At 40.5% G+C, this 22,259-nt stretch overlaps 1 protein-coding gene across 53 annotated transcripts in view; it reads left to right on the top strand.

Annotated features, from left to right (window-relative positions):
• Wdr27 (WD repeat domain 27) overlaps window positions 1-16,717 on the top strand; it is a 120,453-nt gene extending 103,736 nt beyond the window's left edge. For 35 of the 53 annotated variants that reach the window (XM_087553601.1, XM_087553479.1, XM_087553644.1 and 32 more), the window contains one exon: window positions 14,055-14,316. In XM_087553601.1, coding sequence (XP_087409727.1) covers window positions 14,055-14,105 — 51 coding nt within the window. In that variant the 3' untranslated portion in view covers window positions 14,106-14,316. 53 annotated transcript variants of the gene reach the window in all.
• Window positions 16,718-22,259: the final 5,542 nt, after the last annotated feature.

Raw genomic sequence — 22,259 nt, 5'->3', positions numbered from 1 at the left:
TATATTTTTAGAGCTGATCATTGGCACTGGGTGTCCCTCCCTGAGAAAGACTACCATTCCTAGTTATCCCTGGTTGTTTAGTTTGGCATGTCCATTGGCATCGCCGTCTTTCAGCTCATATTTAGACAGTTGTGTTGGTGAGGCCTTATAGGCATAGCTTCTGATTGAGACACAGTCGCACAGCAAACTTCCTCACCCTCTGCCTCTTCCAGTCTTTCTGACCCATCTCCCACAGTGTTCCTGGGGCCTTAGACTGGGGAATGTTTTGTGGGTGTAGACATGGGGACTGATGGGCCTCACAACTGTGCATTTTGATCAGTTGTAGTTTTCTATAGTGGTCTCCATCTGTTAAAAAGCGATTACTTGATGAGGAGTGAGAACTATACCTATGATATGAGGACAAATGTTTACAGATACTTACCAGGAGCTCTGCTGCTGGAGTAAATGGGGTTACAGTGTGTCCTCTGTCAGCCATGATTCAGTAGCAGTGAGTACTTAGCTAGGTTTCAGTACCAGGTATAATCTCCCTTTTACTGAGTGGGACTCAAGCCTAGCTGCTGGGTATCACCAAGATGTTCTCGTGTGCAATTACTGCACCATTAGGGCTATTGTGCTATGCTGGTTCTCGGTGTGGTTCATGCATATCATATCTGGGTAGGACTTGAATCTTGCATGGTGCCTTCAGAGGAGAAAAAGTAAGAGAAAGAAAGGGAGACAAGAGTGAGTTAGGGAGGTATATATAATTAAATATGTTAAATATGTGTATAAAATTCATACACATTTCATACAATTAAATATGACATAAAAAGTAGGCAAAAAGAAAAGGTACCATGTATGATATCGAGGCATTTTGTGGCTAAATATATGGCGTATCTGACCAGCAGATCACTAGACATTTAGTACACACTGGCTGCTAGGTTCTCCATTGCACTGTGGGGTTGCCTTGGGCCGGGGAACATGAGCTTGTACCCACCGTAGGCAGTTTTTTGCCAGGGAAACTTATCTCCTCCAAAAGGGAGTTCCATAGCTACTTGAATTCTGAGGCCACATATTTATTCCATGCTCTCTAAGCGAGTAACACAGACACAGTGAAGGACGGTTTGGGTGACTTGTATACATCCTGACTGTATGGCGGATTCTGTGTCCGAGCTGCTCCCTGCTCACCTGGCTGTGGTGTTTGTTTATTTCTTTTCAGCTGGCAGTCACTGAGGTCTATGCTGACACATAGACCCACACTCACACTCTCCTCTGTCCTTTAAATGGTGCTGTGGAAAAGGGACAATGGCCACAGCTGAACCAAACCAGAGATTTAGAAAGTGGGGAAGCTTGCCCAAGATGCCCATGGGGCAATGACTCAAAGACAGTTTTACTGCTAATTTTCAATTCCAACAAAACATATTGCCAACAACATGGTCACTGTGCAGACTAATTGAACACTAATCTTTACAGAGCCGGGTTAGTAAATGAGCAGTGAATGAGTAGTGGCTAAAGTTTATGAAGTGGTTCCTAGACCCAGATCTCCAAGATGTATGGAGACTGAGCCTTCCTCATGTCTGAGTTGGGAGACTAGACAGGAGTAGAGAGGAAGTCTTTCATTTTATTTGGATTTCCTTATTTCTGTCTCTTTCTTCTGCATGTTCTTTGAGAATTCTGTGTAATGTATTTTGATTATGTTTGTTCTTCTTTCCCCAACTCCTTTCAGAGGCACCTCTGCCTCCATGCCCAGTCAATTTCCTTTAAAAAAAACAGTCAAATTTAATTTATGCTGCCCACATACTCCTGGGTGTGTGGCCATCCACTAAAGCATGGACCAACAGGAGCTGCAGCCATAAAGGAAGTGGACTCTCCATCACTCAGTCACTGTCATTTACCAATAGCTCCTCAGCTAGGGGCAGGACCTCAAGCCCCCCTCCTGCTGTGATTGTGTCTGGTTTGAGCTTGCACAGGCCTCTGTGCCTGCTGTCCCAGCCTATGTGAGTTCAAACCTGCTTCAAGTTCCGTGTAGTTTTTAACATTCTCTGTTGGTGACTGAGAAGTTTTTCTGTTTTCTTTTAACTATTATCCTTAACTTTTAATGAATGAAAACTAAATTTAAATGAAGTTTATTAATTTATTACTTAAACCTGAAAAATCCTAAAGCTGTTATAAATGTTTGCTCCTGGACAAACAAAAGCCCCGACAAGCTACATGGGGATCGTTGTCTGCGCTTTCTACAGGCTTGCGCTCGCTGTTGCTGGAACCAGTCTGAACTCCCACTAGCTTTTTTCTTTCTTTCTTTTTTTTCTTTTTTTTTTTTTCAGAGCTGGGGACTGAACCCAGGGCCTTGCGCTCGCTAGGCAAGTGCTCTACCGCTGAGCTAAATCCCTAACCCCTCCCACCAGCTTTTTATCTCACCTTTCCCTTCAGTGATATTTTGAAGTTACATTTGATCTTATATATCTGATAATGTCTGTTTTTTCCTTCCCATGTGAATGGAAGCTTATTTTGTTGTAAAATTTTCATTGCTATAAACTTATTTTCGACACTTTGAAAATCTCATTTTGTTTTGGCATCTAAGATGTGTAATTTACTGTTCCTTAAACGTTGCTTCTTAAACATTGCCTTTATGTTCGTCTTCTGAATTCTATTGGATATAAATTTGAAACTCTCACAGTAGCATCCCCGCATCTTCATTGATCCTTTCTAGTTTAAAATCAATTGCCTTTCTAAGCTGTATTTTGGACAGTTCTTCAGTATTTTAACAAACAAGATTTTTTTTTTCTACTTCAAATGTGTTTGGTCTTGTCAATCAAACTGTCTTTCCCTGTCCGGTTCTCATTTCTAATGTGTTCCCTTAACATACCCACTTTCCTGTGCTCTATTAACATTTGAAAATTATTTTTATTTGGCTTTCATCTGTTTGTCTCACTGAGGGGTGACTACTCCCATTTTAAGAGCATTTTACTGATGCAGAACGACCTGCAATGCTGTCACCAGCAATTATTCAGCTACCCATCTTCTTTGCATTCAATGTCAATAATGTATTTTGTATATTAGTTTGTAGACTGATTCTTAGTTGAAAAATATTCCATTTTCTTTTTTGTTCATCGCATTATTTCTTGATGAATTTTGGTTTTGCAGTGCCTTCTTTCTCAATTCTTTAGAATTTCAACTTAGTGATTTAAAGTAGTATTTCTAGTCCCCAGGATGTCAGGAACCAGGGTCTAGATGTGCAGTTGCTACCTTTCACATGCATCTTCTAGTGTGGCTACTCTCATATATTCCCCACGTACCATGTAAGCTGTCCTTAGTCTTGGATCCTAGTGCACAATGCTGTCTGCAATTCTGGCAGTCTGGCTGGGATCTACTCCTGTGGGATCTACTGCTAAGAATCTACTGTTCTAGAATCTATTGCTCTGGGATCTACTGCTCTGGGACACACTCTGCTGCCACTCTGCTGGACTGTGTCAGGAGCCCTGAGACCCAGAGCCTGCTTCTGTTCTTTGCTCTGCTGTGCAGGGGACTATTTTTTCATTTTTCTTTTCTTTTCCGTCTGTCTGTCTGTCTGTCTGTCTGTCTGTCTGTCTGTCTATATGTTATCTAACAATCATCTTTCTTTACTTTTGTGTGCTGAGCTATATGAGGTTTCCTCCCATTACATCTTGTATGTTAGAGTTTCTGTATGTTTGAAACAAGATGCCTTGAGGTATTTGTTAATTTTGGCTGGAATGTGGATTAGTAAGACTGTAAAAAGGATTAGGATTTTGGGATTTTACATCTCAGATGTGGTTAGCAAATATACCAACCATATCTACAAACCTTACCTCAGGAGAGGTAGCTGCAGAGTCATCTTCACAGCCTGGTCAGTCTGTGAGCAGCAACAGGAAGCATGGCCCAGGAAATGAGCTAATCTCCTTACCTTGTTCCTTCTCTAGTGACTATGGTGACTGACCTCATTCATCTTCTATGATGTTCCTAGGTTCCCATACTCTCTGACACTAGGAGTGCATAAATTGAGAGATATACAAGTGAAAAAGAGCCTTATGTCTCCAATTTTAGATCTTGTAGTGTAATTGTGTTGATTTCTCTTGAGCTGCAGAACCAGCCAAAGCAAGTATTTAGCTCCTCAATGATGTGGACCTTAAACTCAAGGGAACAGCTTAAACTTGGGGAACAGCTAAAGTCTCTCCTGTTATTGTTATACATCATTCTTTTACTGGAAAGGATGGATATAATTCTCCGTGGGGAAAAGTCATGTTTCTCCCTTGTCTACTCCAAGCCTGTGGGTATTTGCTCTTACACACAGACAACAGGACCTGAAGGTCTGGGTGTCATGTTGGAATTAAGGACAGGATGGGGGCAGGGTTGAATTTATATCCTGGGATTCAGAGCTAACCTAGGCCATGGAGCCCTGAGTGTTTCTGCATATTCTTTGTTGCCCTCCCCTTTTTCTTAATGGCTCAAGAGTTTGGAGATACAAATGCCACAACCATCTGAAAGGTACTCACATTTGTCTCATTGATTTCTAATTTTTAAAACTCAACATGTGTGCGGTTTAATATAGTTTTCTCTGATAAAGTCTGCTAAAGATGCCATGCAAATGAATGAGTATAATATTATTTTGAAATTTGAAAGTAAGTGCAGCTTTATTCCAACATGAAATCAGATATATTTTGTGGCCTTTAAAATTAGAATTAACTTCTTCTTCTAGAACAGTGTGGACATGAGGCCAAACTCTGTTATGTCAGTATCTGTGCATTATTTTCAGGACTATGTGCTTAGCCTGGCACTGATATATTTATAAATGTATTTTTGTGTCAGCCTTCTCTTTGGTCCAGTGCTGATCCTCAGTATCACTGCTCTAGAGGCAGTGGGACCTGGGAGAATGGAGCTAATGAATGAGGCAGACTAAAGTCCCATGCAACAGCCAACAAAAATGAGTAATCTGAGGTAAACTCATTCATGTCTGCTGCATACCTGGGAGGAGCATGGAAACATATTCTAAGAACAATTTTGTTTTAAAGAAACAGCTCACAAGATTCTTGTCTTGTTTGCTTGGAGTGTTTTCGTAAGCACTTAGAATTCTCACGTGACTTCATTCCTGAACCATGTTCTGGCACTCAGTCAGAAGGGAATATGAACAATTTTTAAAAATACAGGAAAGGAACATACAGAATAAATGTAGGACACTGTGAAAAAACCCAAACCTCAAAATACAGGCACAGAGGAAGAAGAAACCCAAACAAATGACATAAATTCAACAAGATTGTAGAAGAAAACTCCCAAATAAGGAATCCATGTAGATACAAGAAGCACACAGAACACTAAGTAGACTAAACTAGAAAAGAAAATCCCACAGCATATCATAACTAAATTACTAAGTATACATAACAAAGTGTTTTGAAAGTCAGAAGAGAAAAAAAAAACAAGTCACATATAAAGGAAAATACATCAGAATAATGGCTGATTTCTCAATGGAAACTTTAAATGGCAGAATGTGGAGCAAGGCATTCTAAGTCCTGAAAGACTATTACAGCCAACCTAAAATAGTATACCCAGCAAAACTATCTGCCATGATTGAAGGAGAAAGAAAAATTTATGATATATATGGTCTAAAAATGATATCCAACACACTAAGAAAAATACAGGAATCATTACTTCAGGCTGAAGAGAGGAATGAGCTCAGCAGAGAGATCATGGAAAGAAATATGATGTCATAATTATTAAAACACAAAGCTCCACAAGAATACAAACAATAACACCAAAAATTAACACGATGGCTACAATTAACTCACATTTCAATCATAACTTTAAAGTATCAATGGCTGCAATTCTTCAAAGGATACAGACAGACTGAATGGAATACATCTATCTTCTGTCTCTAAGAAACATGTCTTCATTTTCAAAGATTGGTACTGCCTTAGAGTAAAAGGATGGACAAAAATACTTTAGTCATATGGGACCAAAAGTAAGTAGGTATCATTGTTTAATATCTGACAAAATAAACTTCAAACCAAAACTAAACAGAAGACATAAGGAGGGATACAACAGTTAACTAAGAAGATATTGCTATTTTAAATGTATTTGCACCAAACTTTGGGCACCCAATTTTATTAAAAAATTCTACTACTGGAATTAAAGACATGGATTAACAATGTATTAATAGTAAGCCGTTTTGTTGTCTCACTCCATTCAATAGACAGGCCTTCAGAACAAAAATAAACAGAAATACCAGAATTCATTGACACCACACATCAAATGGACTTGATATACTCATCAGTACATGGAAACTTCTAAAATATATCACATACCTGGACAAAACCCAAATCTTTAAAAATTCAAAAAGATTGAAACAACTTCTTGTTATCCTCTCTGATCACATTGCAATAAAACATAAAGTTGAGAGCAGACAAATCTCTAGTAGTTACAAAACTCATGGAGATCAGTCAACTCATGAGTCAGTGATGAGTGTGTCAGAGAAGAAAGAAAGGAAGAAGAAAGAAAGAAAGAAAGAAAGAAAGAAAGAAAGAAAGAAAGAAAGAAAGAGAGAAAGGAGGAAAGAAAGAAAGAAAATTCTGGAACTAAATGGAAACTAGAGCATAACACAAGACTTGTGGGACACATAGAAAATGGTCCTATAAGGGAAGTGTCTAACTAAATCAGAAAGTCCATGCATAAGTGACTTAATGATGCAACTTGAAAAGTTGGAAAAATAACAAACCAGGTCCAAACCCAGTCAATGGCAAGAAATAGTAAAAATCAGAGCAGATATCAATGAAATAGAAACAAAGAAAACAACAGAAAGAACTAATAAGTCTAAAGAGGGCTAGCTCTTTGAGAAGATAGACAAGGCCGGGTGACTATTTGTTCAACTATACAAAAGAAAGAAAAGCCAATTAGTAGACCTGGAAATAAACAAGGAAGCTTTACAACAGACACTAAAGGAATTCAGAATATTAGAAGGTAGTATGTTAAAAACTGTACTCCATTCTTCTGTAAAACAATAAAGTAAAATAATGGATGAATTTCTAGATTGATCCAAGCCACCAAAATTAAACCAAGAACAAATTAAAAAACCTAAATAGACACATAAAGATGAGATTCAAATAATAAAAAGCTTTACAGATTTTTTAAAAGGGGTGGGGCTAGGTTCAGAGGATTTGCAGCAGAATTCTACCAGCCGTTCTTTTCTACAATGTGTGTGTGTGTGTGTGTGTGTGTGTGTGTGTGTGTGTGTGTGTGTTTTATAGCAGTTCAGTTTTTCTATAAGATAAATTTATCTTACTATAAGGTACAATTTGTATGTGAAAGATGAGATAAATACTTTATTTCCCATCTCTTACACTTTGTTAGGACAATGTGTCACACACAATTTGTCAATACAATGTGTTGGTGCCCTGGAAACTTAAAAAAAAGAAATAAAAAGGTAGTTAATGTGATACTTCTAGTGATAAAACTTTTTTAAATTGTGCCTCCTACTTCTGCCAGCAGATAGTAACACAAAATAACATTGCTTTGTTTTAAAATGATAAAAAGTGCCTTTTGTAAGGGTCCACAGCAGTACTGGAGCAATCTGTCCCTGTAAGTGGTGGCCAGTCTTCACTCTGCTTGACTGATTTTCCTGTCTTGTCTTCATTTGTTCTTCTGGGGAGAACTTTGAGAGTGGAGCAGCTTCATCAGTCTCAGACTGATTCGATTGTTTGTTTCCTGATTGATTGCTGATCACCTGACAGTCTTTTTTTTTTTCCATCTTTATTAACTTGGGTATTTCTTATTTACATTTTGATTGTTATTCCCTTTCCCAGTTTCCGGGCCAACATCCCCCTATCCCTTCCCCCTCCCCTTCTATATGGGTGTTCCCCTCCCCATCCTGCCCCCATTACCACCCTCCCCCCAGCAATCACGTTCACTGGGGGTTCAGTCTTATAGCCAGCCATTCTTAAAATTCTTTTAAAAGACAGAACCAGAAGGAGCACTACCTAACTCCTTCTATAAAGCCAGTATCACTCTAACATCCAGACTAGGTAAAGACACAGCAACAAAGAACTACAGAACAATATTCCTGATGAGCATTTATTAAGAAATTTTCAAAAATATATTGATATATTGATGTATATCAATACTATATAGACATATATCGTAAAGATTATGCATGACGAATAACTTGTCTACATATTTGAATGTAGGGGTAATTCAACAGATGCAAGTCAATAAATGTTAATGTATCACAAAAATGGACTTAAGGATGAAAATTACAAGATCATCTCAGTAGACACAGAAAAAGTCTTTGGCAAAACCTAGCATGCCTTTATGATAAACGTTCAAGATAGAGTATGGGTAGAGGGAACATAGTTTAAAATAATAAAGCCATATATGAGAACCCACAGCCATCATAATCCCCAATGGAAAAAGCTTAAAGCAATCCCATCCCTGTCAGGAATACGACACAGATATCCCATATCCCCACCTCTGTTGAGTGTTGTGCTCAAGTCCTAGCTGGGGAAATAAGGCAGGAGAAGATGGAAAGGGTACATACAGGGAAAAAGTCAAACCATCCCTATTTGCTGATGACATGATACTATACATTAGGGGTCCTAAAGTTCTACCAGAAAACTTCTAGAAACAGTAAGCAAATTTAGCAATGTGGCAAGATATAGAATGGCCTTTTCATATATCAACAACAAATGTACAGAGAAAGAGATTATGGACACAGTTTTATTCACAATAGCTTCAAAGAAAAGAAAATGTCTTAGGAATAAAGTTAACTAAGGAAGTGAAGGACCTCCACAATGAAAACCTCTGAAGAAAGAGATAAAGAAAAACACTAAGAAAAGGAAAAATATCTCATGCTCATGGAATGGTAGAACTACATTGTGAAAATGATCATTTTACTAAAAATTATTTATAGATTCAATGCATTCACAGTCAAAATCCACACCACATTCACAGAATTAGAAAACAGTAATCTAAAATTCATATGGAACCACAAAAGACCCCAATGTAGTCCAAAGTATCCTAAACAAAAAGAACAATGCAGGAATGAGTACAATTCCAGTTCTTTGGATATATTATAGAGCCACATTAATAAAAACATGGTATCAGCCCAAAACAGATCCATATACACCAGACTATTGAAATAAAAATTTAAAACTCAAGCATGAGGTCATGTAATGTCATGGGTTTTATATTAACAAGGATACCCCCCCAAACCTATAAGCTGGAGAAAGGAGCATCTTCAACAAATGGTACTGGGAAAACTGGATGGAAGAAAACATAGGCAGAGCCCTACATGGCATGGATGTAGGAAAGCAGGACTCTTCACTTTCCCGAGGATTAAAGCCAACAGCTGACAAATGAGACATCATAAACTTAAAAAGCTCTGCACAGCTAAAACACTCAACTAGATGAAGAGGAAGCCCACAGAGTGGAATTGAAGCTCTCTTAGTTGTACAGGGACAGAGGAGTAATAGCCAGAATATTTAAAGAACTCAAAGAGCAACAACAAATAATGTCCCATTCAAAACATGGGTCTTGGACTGGAACAGAATTCTCAAAAGAAGAAACGATCCTAAGGTATAGCTCAAAGAACATTAATCATATCTAGAAATACACACATAAAACAACTTTAAGGTGTTGTCTTACCCCATTCTGACTAGCAATTCTGGAGAGCATGTGGGAAAAATAATTTTCAAAGGGCTAAAAAAAAAATCTATCATATGACCCAGATAGTTCACTTCCTGGCATATGCCCAGAGGGCAAGATATCCCCATTCACTGATAACTTGCTCAGCTGTGTTCATTGCTGCCCCATTCTCAATAGCTAGGCAATAGAGACAACCTAAATGCTCTTTAACTGATTAATAGTGATAATGTCAGATTCCAGTGTGTTTGAATTACAGATGTGTACTCCCACACAAACCCATTGAAAGACAGATGTTGTATTCATGATTCACTCTTACTAGTTACAGACACCTTCAGGTGCGTGTGTGTGTGTGTGTGTGTGTGTGTGTGTGTGTGTGTGTGTGTATGTGTGTATTATGTTTGTGTGTGGTATAATATGTGAATATGTGTGGTGTGGTATGTATGACATGTGAATGAATCTGGGATATGCATGTGTGTGGAATGAATGCATGAGTGTGGTCTCTTTTGTGTAGTATGTGGTGTGAGTAGGTATATGATATGTATGTTTATTTGGTATGTACACGAGTGTGGTATGTGGTACATATATGTTTAGTATGTATCAGTTTGTGAATGTGTGTGGCCTGTATGTGTGTGAGATATATATTTATTTTGAGTGTATGGTATGCATGCATATATGTATATATATATAATGTGTGTGTAATATATGTGTGGTATATGAATGTATATGTGGTATAAATGTGTTGTATATTTGTGTGAGGGTGGGGAATATTGATGTGTGTGTGCTATGTATGTGTTTGTGTGCTATGTATATAGGTATATGTGTTTGTGATGTGTATGTGTGGTATATATATGCTTGTGTGACTATATATGCACTTAGGTGAGAAAATAGTCAATCTGATAATATAAAGTTCATAATACTTTTAAAATGGTTTTATTTCTGTACTATCAGTGGGAATGGCACCCAGTTTCAAATTAAGTACTTTTAATATTCTGTTTTTCTTAGTTCATTTAGTCAGACTTGCCAATTTTGTTGATCTTTTCAAAGAATCAATTTCTGATTTCATTGATTTTTTCCTATTTTTAATGTTAACGTTTTTTACTTCACAATGTATATATGTTAAAATGTCATGTTGAACACTGTATATATTTCCATGTAATCTTTGTCAAGTTTTAAAAGGTAAAAAGTAAATATCTGTCTGTCTGTCTGTCTCTCTCTCTATCTCTACCTCTATATCTATATATAAATTCTTTAAAAAACCCAGAGTAATCTTAATGCCATAGTGAGAATTTTACATATATATAATATATTTTGGTCATATTCAACTCCTATTACTCTCTTATGTCTTCTGTGTGTGTGTGTGTGTGTGTGTATGTGTGTGTGTGCGTGTGTGCATGTGTGAGTGAGTGTGTATGTGTGTGCATGTGTGTGTGTGTGCGTGTGTGTGTGTGTGTGTTCCAATGAAGTTTATTATGTGGTCATGGAAGAGGGATTGTTTACAGGGTCATGATCATCTTTTAATGGCTACATCACTAAAAATAAAAGTTTCTTCTTCTCCCCAGACCATTAACTTCCAGTCCTGTTTGCATGTTCATATGTATTTTAGTATTTATTTCCTTTCTCTGACAGCTCTGAGATGTGTTGTTCCTAAGAGACTTGTTTCTAGTTCTTTAAGATGTAAAGTTATGTTGTTGATTTGAGATCTTTTAAAATATAAACATTATAACTGGTTTTTAGACCTACTCCTTTGCTCACTTTTTGCGTGCTAGATTTTCATTTGTAGTCATATCTCAAACATGTCTCCTGTGGTCCATTGGTTCTTTCGAGGGCTTGCATAGCAGGCATGAAACCTGGGTTCAATTCCTGGTACTGTATAACCCAGTACTCTATATGCCTGTAAGCCCTACACTTGGGAAGTGAAAGCAGGAAAATCAGACGATCAAGGTCATCCTCGGCCTCAGTGAGTTTGAGGATACACGAGATCCTATCTCAAAAAGAAAAAGAATTTCAGTTTTACAATTGTTAGGGTCTGTCTTCATTTAATGTGGACAGAGAGGGTTCTTTGTATCATACCTCTCTTATTCAAATTACTGAAATATAGTTTAGCAAATGGTCTATTCTAGAGCACTCCCCCTGGGTAGTTGAGAAGAATGCACATCTTCTTGTTTGGTATTTTCTCTGTTTTCTAGATCTAGTTGGTTGATTATATTGTTTGAGCCCCTTATACCCTTAACTTCCTTCCGTCAATGGAGATAAGAGAATACAGAGAGTGTTGAAATCCCTGTTATTGTCAAAAATATTTCTCTTAGTCCTTTATATTTCTTTATCATATATTTGAGTGGTCTCTGTGATATATGTGAATTCTTCTATCATTGTATCCTGAGCTATTGAAATGTCAATCAATATACAATATCCTTTGCTTATACCCTTTTTTTTTTTTTTCCCGGAGCTGGGGACTTAACCCAGGGCCTTGAGCTTCCTAGGCAAGCGCTCTCCCGCTGAGCTAAATCCCCAACCTGCTTATACCCTTTTTATTTAAAGTCTGTTTTTCTGAGTCATCTCCACTCACATTCCATGTTATTTGCATGAAATGTCATTTTTCTATTTCAGTTTATTTATGGTTTTGTATCTAGAATGAGTTTCTTGTAGACAGCATGTAGTTGGATCATTTGTTTTAATACATTTTCCCAATATCTACAATTTTTGTTGAGTTCAACCTACTTGCATTTAAAGTAATTATCGATAAGGAGAGAGCTGATTTGCTTACTTTCTTCACATAGGTTTAGCTCCCCCTCCTTTCTTGCATCATGCTCTTCCTTTGTCTTTAGTCAATTCTTACAGTGAAATGGTTCAAAGTATTTCATTTTTCCTTTGTGTATATTTCATAAATAGTCTTTGTGCAAAGATTCCGCTTAGCTTATTATAGTTGAAATATTTGAATTTCATCTATACTAGTAACTTCAATAACGCAGAGAGAGAGCTATGCCTTTTCTATATATCACATTTATTCCAGCCCTTTTTAACTTGGTCTCTCTTTCCACCTTTTCCTTATTTCCTGGGGTCAAATTCAGTTGCCAAGTTTGAGCAGAAAATGCTTCTAAGACTGAGACATCTCACTGGCCTTCTTTCAGTTATTAAAAATTACAATCTTATTTATATAATGTGCTGCTCAAAAGATAAGCCAAAATAATAACTTTTAAATACACTTGCTTCTTGAATAAATTTATGAAAGTGTAGAGTTATAAAACCAAGTCACAATATTAATTTTTGACACTAATAATTATTTTATTAATGTATTTGTCTATTTAAAATAGTTACTGAGGACCTGAAGAAATAGCTCAGTGGTTAAGAATTCTGATTGCTCTTTCAGAGGACCTGGACTCAACTCCCAGCACCTACATAATGGATCACAACCATCTGTAACTTCATTCCAGGCAATCTGATGCCCTCTTCTGGGCTCCATGGCACTACATGCACATGGTGCATAGATACACATGTAGGCAAAGCACCCATACCCATAAAATAAGTCACAGAGTTCTATTACAATTAAGTTAATTTAAAACTTACTCATATCTCTGCCTTTATTAAGACCTTTATCCTCATGTAGCTTTGAGTTCATGTTTAAAGTACTTCTGCTTCAGTTGAAGGGCTCCCTCCAGACCTTCTCACAGGCTTGGGTCTAGTGTAATGAACTTCCTTGGCCTTTACTTACCTGAGAAGTGTCAATCATGACTCAAATGTATTCACTCCACACAGTATGCTTGGTTGACAGACACCTTTTCTTTCAACCTCTATAGTCTGTCAACTACCTTAGTCAGTTTGGCTTGTGGTTCAGCCTGCAGGTGTTTATTTTCATGTCATTTGTATATAAAGTAAAATCTTTAAATATTCTCTCTGATTCTTTTCTTCTTGTCCTGAGACTCCTGCAGGCACACATTGGTCTGTTTGACAATGTCCCATGGGTTCTTTACTCTCTAGTGCCACCCCATTTGAAGTTAAGATCTTGTCTCCCTGTCTGTCCTTAAACTTGGATGCTCCTAAGGTCAAAGAATCTCAGATACTAAAGCACAGTGGAACATATGTTGGCCTATTGGAGTGTAGATATCACACTGTATGTGTTGGACTAATGGAGTGCAGGTATCACACTGTATGTGTTGGACTAATGGACTGCAGATATCACACTGTATGTGTTGGTCTAATGGAGTGCAGATATCACACTGTATGTGTTGGCCTATTGGAGTGCAGATATCACACTGTATGTGTTGGACTAATGGAGTGCAGGTATCACTTTGCAACAGACTTCACTAACGTAATAGATTTTGCTCTTTGACCTGAACATTACAAATAATGTATAAACTTTGTAACTATTTTTCTCATTGGTTACTCAATAAATAAAAAACGACTTAAGTAATATTGTTCTTTACTTTTTATTACAGCTTATCACAGCCACCTTAGATGGGAAACTTCAGCTATTTGTGGCTGAGTGACAGCTGACCTGCTGGTAAGAATACAAGAAGAAAGGAGAGAAAGAATCCATGGCTTAGCTATTTGAAGTGGACGGGCAGTTTCCATAGGAGACCCTTGCTGGATTCCTCTTCTGTAGGACTGACCCCCATGTGAGAGTCCCTCCTCTTAAGAAAACCTTCATGGGAATCCTGGAAATGATGTTCTTCAATAAAGATGAGCCAGTGCCTCTTTCATGACTGGATCTTGAGGGGAGGTAGAGATGGAGAGAGAAGAAAGGAGGGGGCATGAAGCAGCACTGGACACTACAGTAGCCAGCTCATCTTATTCTGCCTCATGCCCGCCACCATGGCAGCTGCAACAGAGGGTTCAAGGCGGCAAGGATGCCATGGCCCTATGTTGTGCTCCTGGATGTCCTACCTTGGTCTCTTTAGGATGAGCACAGCCCAGGGGCAGAAGATGGATGAGCCATACTCAGTCCAGTCTTCTCAGTCTCCAATTAGATGGTTCTTAGGATTCCTTTTGGTATTTGAAAGATAAAATGATTCATATTCTGGGGAATATGTCATGGATTTGCACAACATTGGCACATCCATGTGTTTGAAGACATCAAAGCAAGAATGTGGTCGAGGTCCCAAGCCTGGCCACAGAGGGATTTGGCCCAGACCTTCTGGAATAAGCAAATTTTGTTCATTTTTCCCATTCCCTTGAAAGGCTTTCTTTGCAGATGTGGGCCTCATTCTTTTTCACCCAATTTAAAGAAACTTCTCTGCATTCCAAGCCTGCTCTGGGAAGGAGCTGACCTTTCCTATATAACATGGCCATTTTCTGTGCCGTGCGTGTAGCAGGGGGTGAGTGGAGAAAAGGTAAAGTGTGCATTGCAGGTGTGGGCATCTATGGGTCCTGGGGGCACACAGGCCACAGTGACAGGCCCTCTAGAAGCTCCTTTTCAGTCTGATGATCAAACCAAACTACTTGGAAATTGAACTATTTGCCTGACCACAATTTGAATCATAGAAATGCCTCATTTGAATGTGTTCTTAAAAAAAAAAAGTGGCCCTAAAACCCTGCCTTCATTCCTGTTACTCTTTCCTTTTTCATTTTATTCCATTTTTTTACCAACCAAAGTTTATTCATATTCTATTAGAATCAGCTTGCTTTGGTTTATTTCTTCTGCATAAGTTCCCTCCTTATTCCTGACTTTGCTGTGGTGTTAGCTTTACGATGCCCTGTGCTCAGAGCTCATGGCAGCTGCCAGCACCAGAGAGGCTGAGATGGCTCCATATACTGCAGGGGTTTCTCCTCGTGGTAGGAAATTTTCTCAGATAAGTAGGCAACAATTTACGGTAGCTGTTCAGGCTCCTAGTCCCTTGGGGTATGTAGTCCTCATGTTATCTCCCGGCTGCTTATAAGAGGAGTTTCAAATTGAGCCACAGAAGCCAGCACAGCAGCAACTGGGACTCCAACTCTCCCAAAGATTAGTGTGCCTAAGACTCGGCCCCTCCCCAGCCTGTGACAGCTTGGTTTCCTGGAGGGGCCACCACTTGAGACCGGTGTCAAGGACCACTGCTTTGATTTTCTCTAATAGTACAAAAGAAGAGATGCTGATGAGTGCAGGTCCTGGATGAAAGGTGTTAAGGGAAAGTAAAACGCAAAGTTATACTACTCTGCCAGTGCCACCCGCCTCCAAACCCTCAGACGCCACATCAGTCACTGTGTTAGCACTTACCCCTAACACTCAGACATCATTTCAACTTTGAAGTAGGTAATGGCCACCTCTTTCTACCCCTATTTTGTTCAAATATCGTAAGTTATGTAGGCATTGTTGTGGGTTGAACCTGAAGAATCTCTGCAGGATAATGCTTTCTATACTTGTTCCCAGCTGGAAGCACTATTGGGTGCTCCACATCGGGAGCAAGGGCTTGACTCACGCTTCCTCTACACAAGCTAGAGTTGTCCAAAAGGAGGAAACCTCAACTAAGAAAATGCCTTCAGAAGATCCAACTGTAAGGCTTTTTCTTAATTAGTGATTGGTAGGGAAGGACCCAGTACACTGCAGGTGGTGCCCACCCCTGAGCTTGTGGTCCTGGGTTCTATGAGAAGGCAGACCAAGCAAAGCCATGATGAGCAGGCCAGTAAGCAGCACCCCTCCATGGCTTCTGCGGCAGCTCCCGCCTCCAGGTTCCTGCCCTGCATGAGTTTGTGCCCTCACTGCTTTTGATGATGAACTGTTATGTGGAACTGTGAGGAAAACAAACTCCTTTCTCTCCAAAGTGCTTTTGGTGATGGTGTTTGATCACAATAGTAGTAACCCTAACTAAAATAGCCAGGCTTTTAGACCCCAGAGTGAGCACTTTGTTGCTCATCCTGGGTGACTGAGAGACCGTTGTTTCCACATTTTCTGAATGTCCACTTACTGGGTTGCATTTCAGAAAACACTACTCTTTTGCCTCAACAAATTTAAATGTGAGCTTTCTTGGAAATTCCCTGGAGTGTGTCCAGAACCTTTGAATGTATTATCTTTTGTGTTAGGCAACAAGTCTGACTGGAAATGAGATATGAAAATAAGTGGCTTTTCTAGACGGATAAATGAATTTCAGTGTAATAAATTGTGCACAAGCTGATTACTAGATAACTAGTTTGTGTAAGATGTGAGTTTTATATCCCTGGTTCTACATGGCAGCTTCTGGTACCAAACACAAAGCACAAACTACTATGAAGCCAACTCTCTTACAAGTTGAAACCTTTGAAATAATACAAGTTGTAGGCAAACTAGTCTGCCAATCAGACCGGGCTTTCACTCTTGTTGGCTGAAGCTAGTGCCGATATATGGGTTGTGAAGCGACAGGAAAATAGGACAAGGAGATGTTTGGGGCAGGGACACAAAGCTTCCCTGATCCTTTATTGTACTACAGCCATGTAAGGATGGTCCCGTTCCCTTGCATGCCCTAGGTAAGCTCCGCCATGGTGGTTAGGGGGCAGGCTGTTAGGCTCTGGTTTCCTTCCATCTCTGGAAGCTGTGAGGCTGGCTGAACTGCTAGGTTAGATTTGGCCCAAGCTTATGCTGGTATCTCCCCAGTGGCTGCAGGAAAATCAGTGGTGCTGTTTGTGACAGGCACCCAACGATGCCCTCAAGGACACTGCACCCGGGAGGTCAAAATTGATGTTCATCCCACTTCCCTTGCTGCCCATCAGAGTCCCAGTGCTGGATTCTTGTGATATTTCAAGTGAGCACTCTAGGCTGTGCCCATCACCTGTCTCTAGCCAGCTCCTTCATCCACTGCTAGCCACACCCTAGAGCCACCCTAGCCTTGGCTCTGAGCTGTTCCTGTCTGCCTTACTGAGGACCAGCCCTAGTTTTAGTCTGTGTCACCCCCTATGGGGCTCTCAGTCTGTCACCTAAACCATTCCTATGGATTGGTTCAAATTGTAAGAGCACAGTTCCTACCTCACCACATGCCAGCTTTTAGGCACCCAACCTCAGCTGTAAGTACACATTACAGTCACACCACAGTGACATGGTGCTCTGAGGCTTTAATGCCCCCCGATGGTTGTTGTAGTTACCATTGATCCAGTCTGAATAGTGCTGTCTGTATATTACCTGCACATGAGAATTACCTTGCTTATCACCATCAAACTACGCCCAGGGACACCCTTGACTCTTCTCACTGAACTGTCTTGCGGGTAAGAGCTTTAGCTATGATTTCCTACTCAGAAAAATTTTGAGTGTGAATATAAAATAATTAGTATTTGAATTAGTGCTATTTTGTAATTTTACTATGGCATTCAGTGGCAGTCTTTATTTAGCGTTAGTATGTCTTGAATCAGATGCTCTAAAGTAGTTTCCTTGAGATGTTTCCATCTATCTCTACTTCCTTTTCTCATTCTTTTGATTTTAACCAGCCACTTGTCTGTTTTTAGTGGAATTTTATATCGAACTCTTGATTTTGAAGATATTTAAAACTACTTAATCTGAGGATAAAATGATAAAAGTATTTTTATTTTATAATATTGTAGTATCTTTTGTCATCAAAAAAGGTTTGCCACAATTTATGTTTGTACAAGTGTGTGTGTATGTGTATTCATGTGTGTGATTCCTGGGTATGTTGGTGCTACAGTGAGTGTGGAGGTCAGATGAGAACCTTGACTGTTAGTCTTTGCCTTAAACCTTGTCTTAGACAGGGCCTCTGTGTTGTTTTCCTACTATTCCCTACCAGCTGGCCCAGGAGATAATGCAACTATCAAGATGAATTTAAGAAGCCAGTCCTAAAGTTAACCATTTCATAGCCAAATCAATGAGGCCTCACACATTTGTGGGCTCACAGATTTGTGGACTCACATTTGGGGGTAGGCTAGAGATGGATATACAATATGCCCTGTGTATGATACTGTTGAAGATACACATACAAGATACAGAACACCACCAACCCAGCAGACTGAACAGTGAGCACACTCCAGTAAGATCTCACTAACGTGTCTTAAGAACTGTGCTTGTCAGTTTTTGTCAACTTGACACGAACCCAGTAAATCTGGAAAGAGGGGACCTCAGCTGAGATATTGTCTCTATCATGTTGTCATATGTGTATGTCTGTGGAATGTTTTCTTGATTGATGATAGATGTGGGAGAGCCAAGCCCACCCTTGGTCAGTGCTACCCCTTGGCAGGTAGGCCTGGGTTTTCTAAGAAGGAAAGCTGAGCAAGCCTTGAGGAGCATGGCAGCCATCACAGTTCTTCCACGGTCCCTGCTTCTGCTCCTGCCTGAGTTCCGGCACCGACTTCCCTAAATGATTAAACTGTCAAGATGAACCAATTAAGCCCTTTCCTTCCCAAGTTGCTTTTTGGTCAGTACTTTGTCACAGCAACAAAGAAGCAAAATATGACAACACCCAAGTTGCATCCAATTCAAACATGACAAATGTTTAATGAGAAGCAAAATCCCGACTCTACAAGTTCATTTGGTTTCCTATGCATATAGAGTTGGCCTTATGATTCAAGTCCTGATGAAACAGCATCTGTGTTCCTCTGGAAGTTTCTCTGCTGTTTTCAAATAGACTTTTTAAAGTTCAGTTTTAATAAAAATCCTTTTGCACACTTATAGAATTATTAACAGTTCATATCCATGACAGGAAGGAAGTTAGAGTCATCAGCCTACACACTTAATCCCCCTTAAGATCATTTCTATGGTGTTCTTTAACAGTAGGAAGGGGCACTGGGCCACCAGAAGTCAACCTAGTAACTACTTTGCAACCTGTAGTAATTTCTCAGATAGAGAATGCTGTTTATCCAGTGTAGGTCAACAGCAGGTTGGCTAAAAATCCATAGTTGAGAAGTTTTTCCAGTCAATTATGTATGAAGCACATTATTGAATAATTTTTTTTCTACAGGGGCAGGCTGGAGGTTTCCTTTAAAACCTAAAAGACCCTTCCTTAACATTTTGAGATCTTTCCAGTACTGTGTGGTTTACTTTCTTCCACAATTATAGAATATAAACAAACTTCCTCATTGCACTTATAGACAGTCCCAGCTCCCTGGTGCTATACACAGGTGTCTGTCTGCACCCAGACCTTACCACACCACAGGGGCCAGATTGGCCCAGCCCACCTGCAAAGAGCTACTTTTCCCAGTGGACTGACCCTTTTACAGTCTGAGCCCTAAGACCCTTTCTACTCCCTGCTGTGGATCCTGAGCCAGAGGGTACCCCCTTCTTAAGTGACAGGTCTCCTTTGTACTCCCTGGAGATCCAGGCCCTTCTGTAGCTTGATAGCTCATGGTCTTCCACTTTTCAGGAGGATACCCCACCTGTTCCTGCGAAGAGGGCAATGCTGTCCAGGCAGATTTGAGTGACTCAAATCCACAGTACCCAGCAGCTCCCTCTCAGTTTGTGATGGGATTTTCTCAGCTTCTCACAAGCCTGTGATCCATGGAAAGTTGCTCAAGGCCATGCCTCCCAATGCCCCCCAGCTCCATGCTGGGCTGGCTCATGCCTGCGGGAGCTCAGGCTGTGTTCCCCACAGTGCCTCTTCATGCACAGGGAAAGGCCAAAACTCTTGTCTAGTTCATCCTGTTCCTGAAGCAGTCATTGAAGCTGGCTTATTGCCCACCTGCTGAGCACATCCTTGCCTCCAGCCAAAGGAACAAGGCCTGGATTCTAGCCATCACCTTCAGCTGCCAGATTCCATGAGACCACCTACAGCAGGAGCCTCCAGACCCCTGGAGTGAGGGGACACGCAGAAGTGTGCAGGTGCTCTCACTGACTCAGAGCCTCTCCAAGGATTTCACAATTCTTTGCCCCCACTACTGTCCAAACTAGGTCAATGGGAGTGCTCCACTGCAAGGACTGCTCTTGTTTTATTTTGCATTTGTAATGATAGCAGCAGGTTAGATTCCTATTGTGCTTGGTCGTCGGGCACTGTCTGAAGCCTGCCATTGCATACTTGCTACCATTCAGTTCTCCCCAAACTCTAGCTTATCAGTTATTAATCCTATTTCACAGCTGTAGAAACTGAACCTTCTGCTTATGGTCTAGTTGCTAGTGCCGGACTAGAATTAGCCTTCAGAAAAGGGGCCCCAGAGTTACCTTTCAGAAGTGGGGCCAAGGACTCAGCCTCATGATCACTGCTTAATGGGGAAGGCCCAGAGAAGCCTCCGCCTTGGTAGACTCTGCAGCCCAGAGGAGACATTTCTTCAAGAAAGATTGGTTGCTTAACCAAGATAGAAGTCGTAAGAAATCTATCCACATGCTGTCATCCACATGTGGTCCATTCTGCAACCAAATCACACCCATTTGTGGCAAGCATGGTGGTATCCCCTCATCCAGGACTGCATGGAGGTGTGGGCATGCTTTTGCCAGCATTTATTTTTGAGTAAGACTATACTGCAACACAAAGAATGCTTGGGGGCCAGTGCTATCTGGAGATTGACAGCCAGAAATGGGTCTGCAGCTTGGGTGCTGCATCTGTAGTTCATAGCTTGGGTGCTCTGAGGTCTGCGGCACAGGAGTCTGCAATGCTGCTGCCTTTGACAACATTCCCACTCACACAGAGATAGGCTCTGCAATCTAGACCTGGCATATTCGTAAAGGAGTCTGTCTTAGTCACTGTTCAGTTCCTGTGACGTTCATGGTTCACCATGACCAAGCCAACTCTTTCTTTTTTTTTAAACAGACTTTCTCTGTGTAGCCTTTGCTGCCCTGGAACTTACAGAAATTCACCTGCCTCTGCCTCCCAAATACTGGGATTAAAGATGTGTGTCACCACGGCCTGGCTCTAATTCAACTTTTTTTTTAAAAGAAAGATTTATTTTATGTATGTGAGTACTCTGTCACTCTCTTCAGACACACCAGAAGAGGGCATCGGATCTCATTACAGATGGTTGTGAGCCACCATGTGGTTGTTGAGAATTGAACTTCAGGACCTCTGGAAGAGCAGTCAGTGCTCTTAACTGCGGAGCCATCTCTCTAACTCCCTAATCCAACTCTTATAAAAGAAAGCATTTAATTGGGGCTGGATTACAGTTTCAGAGGTTAGTCCATTGTCATCATGGTGGGGAGCCTGGCAGCATCCAGGCAGAGGCTGGAGCACTAGCTACATGTGTTACTTCCTGATATGCAAGCAGAGGGAGAGAGACTGAGCCCAGTGTGAACTTTTGAAACCTCAAAGTTCACTACCAGTGACACAACTACTCCAAGAGGGCCAGACCTCCTAACCATCCAATCTTTTCAAACACTGCCACTTCCTGGTAACTAAACATTCAAGTCTGTGTGAGCCTATAGGGGCCATTCTTACTCAGGCCACCACAGAACTCACAAGTAATTGATGCATGAGGCTGAGCTGGCCACAGGAAGACATGTGGTGGATGCTGAGCCTGGCAGCCTATGAGGTTTGTTGCACATTTAGACATTTGCTAAACAGATTTGTTTCATCGTGGGACTCACTCATTGCAGCTCCAACCTCAGCAGGAGCCAGGGTCAGTGGTTGAACTGTGTATGCATGCACTGCCGTGCACCTGTCTGGGTATGGCCATAACCAGGACCCTCACTCCATACCATTATCATCTCTTACTGGTAATGAAGTTGGGTGTCAGGGTCCCGTGTAAACCCTATGTGTGGAATTACCAGGCCAGAAAACCCCAAGGCTACCTGGCCTCTGCACCTCTCAAGTTTTGGACCATTATCAGCT

This window comes from Rattus norvegicus, chromosome 1, assembly GCF_021556685.1.
Source record: "Rattus norvegicus strain SHRSP/BbbUtx chromosome 1, alternate assembly SHRSP_T2T, whole genome shotgun sequence".
Taxonomy (NCBI): domain Eukaryota; kingdom Metazoa; phylum Chordata; class Mammalia; order Rodentia; family Muridae; genus Rattus; species Rattus norvegicus.
Note: the sequence above shows the minus strand (reverse complement) of the source record. Positions and strands in the feature narration are given on the sequence as shown.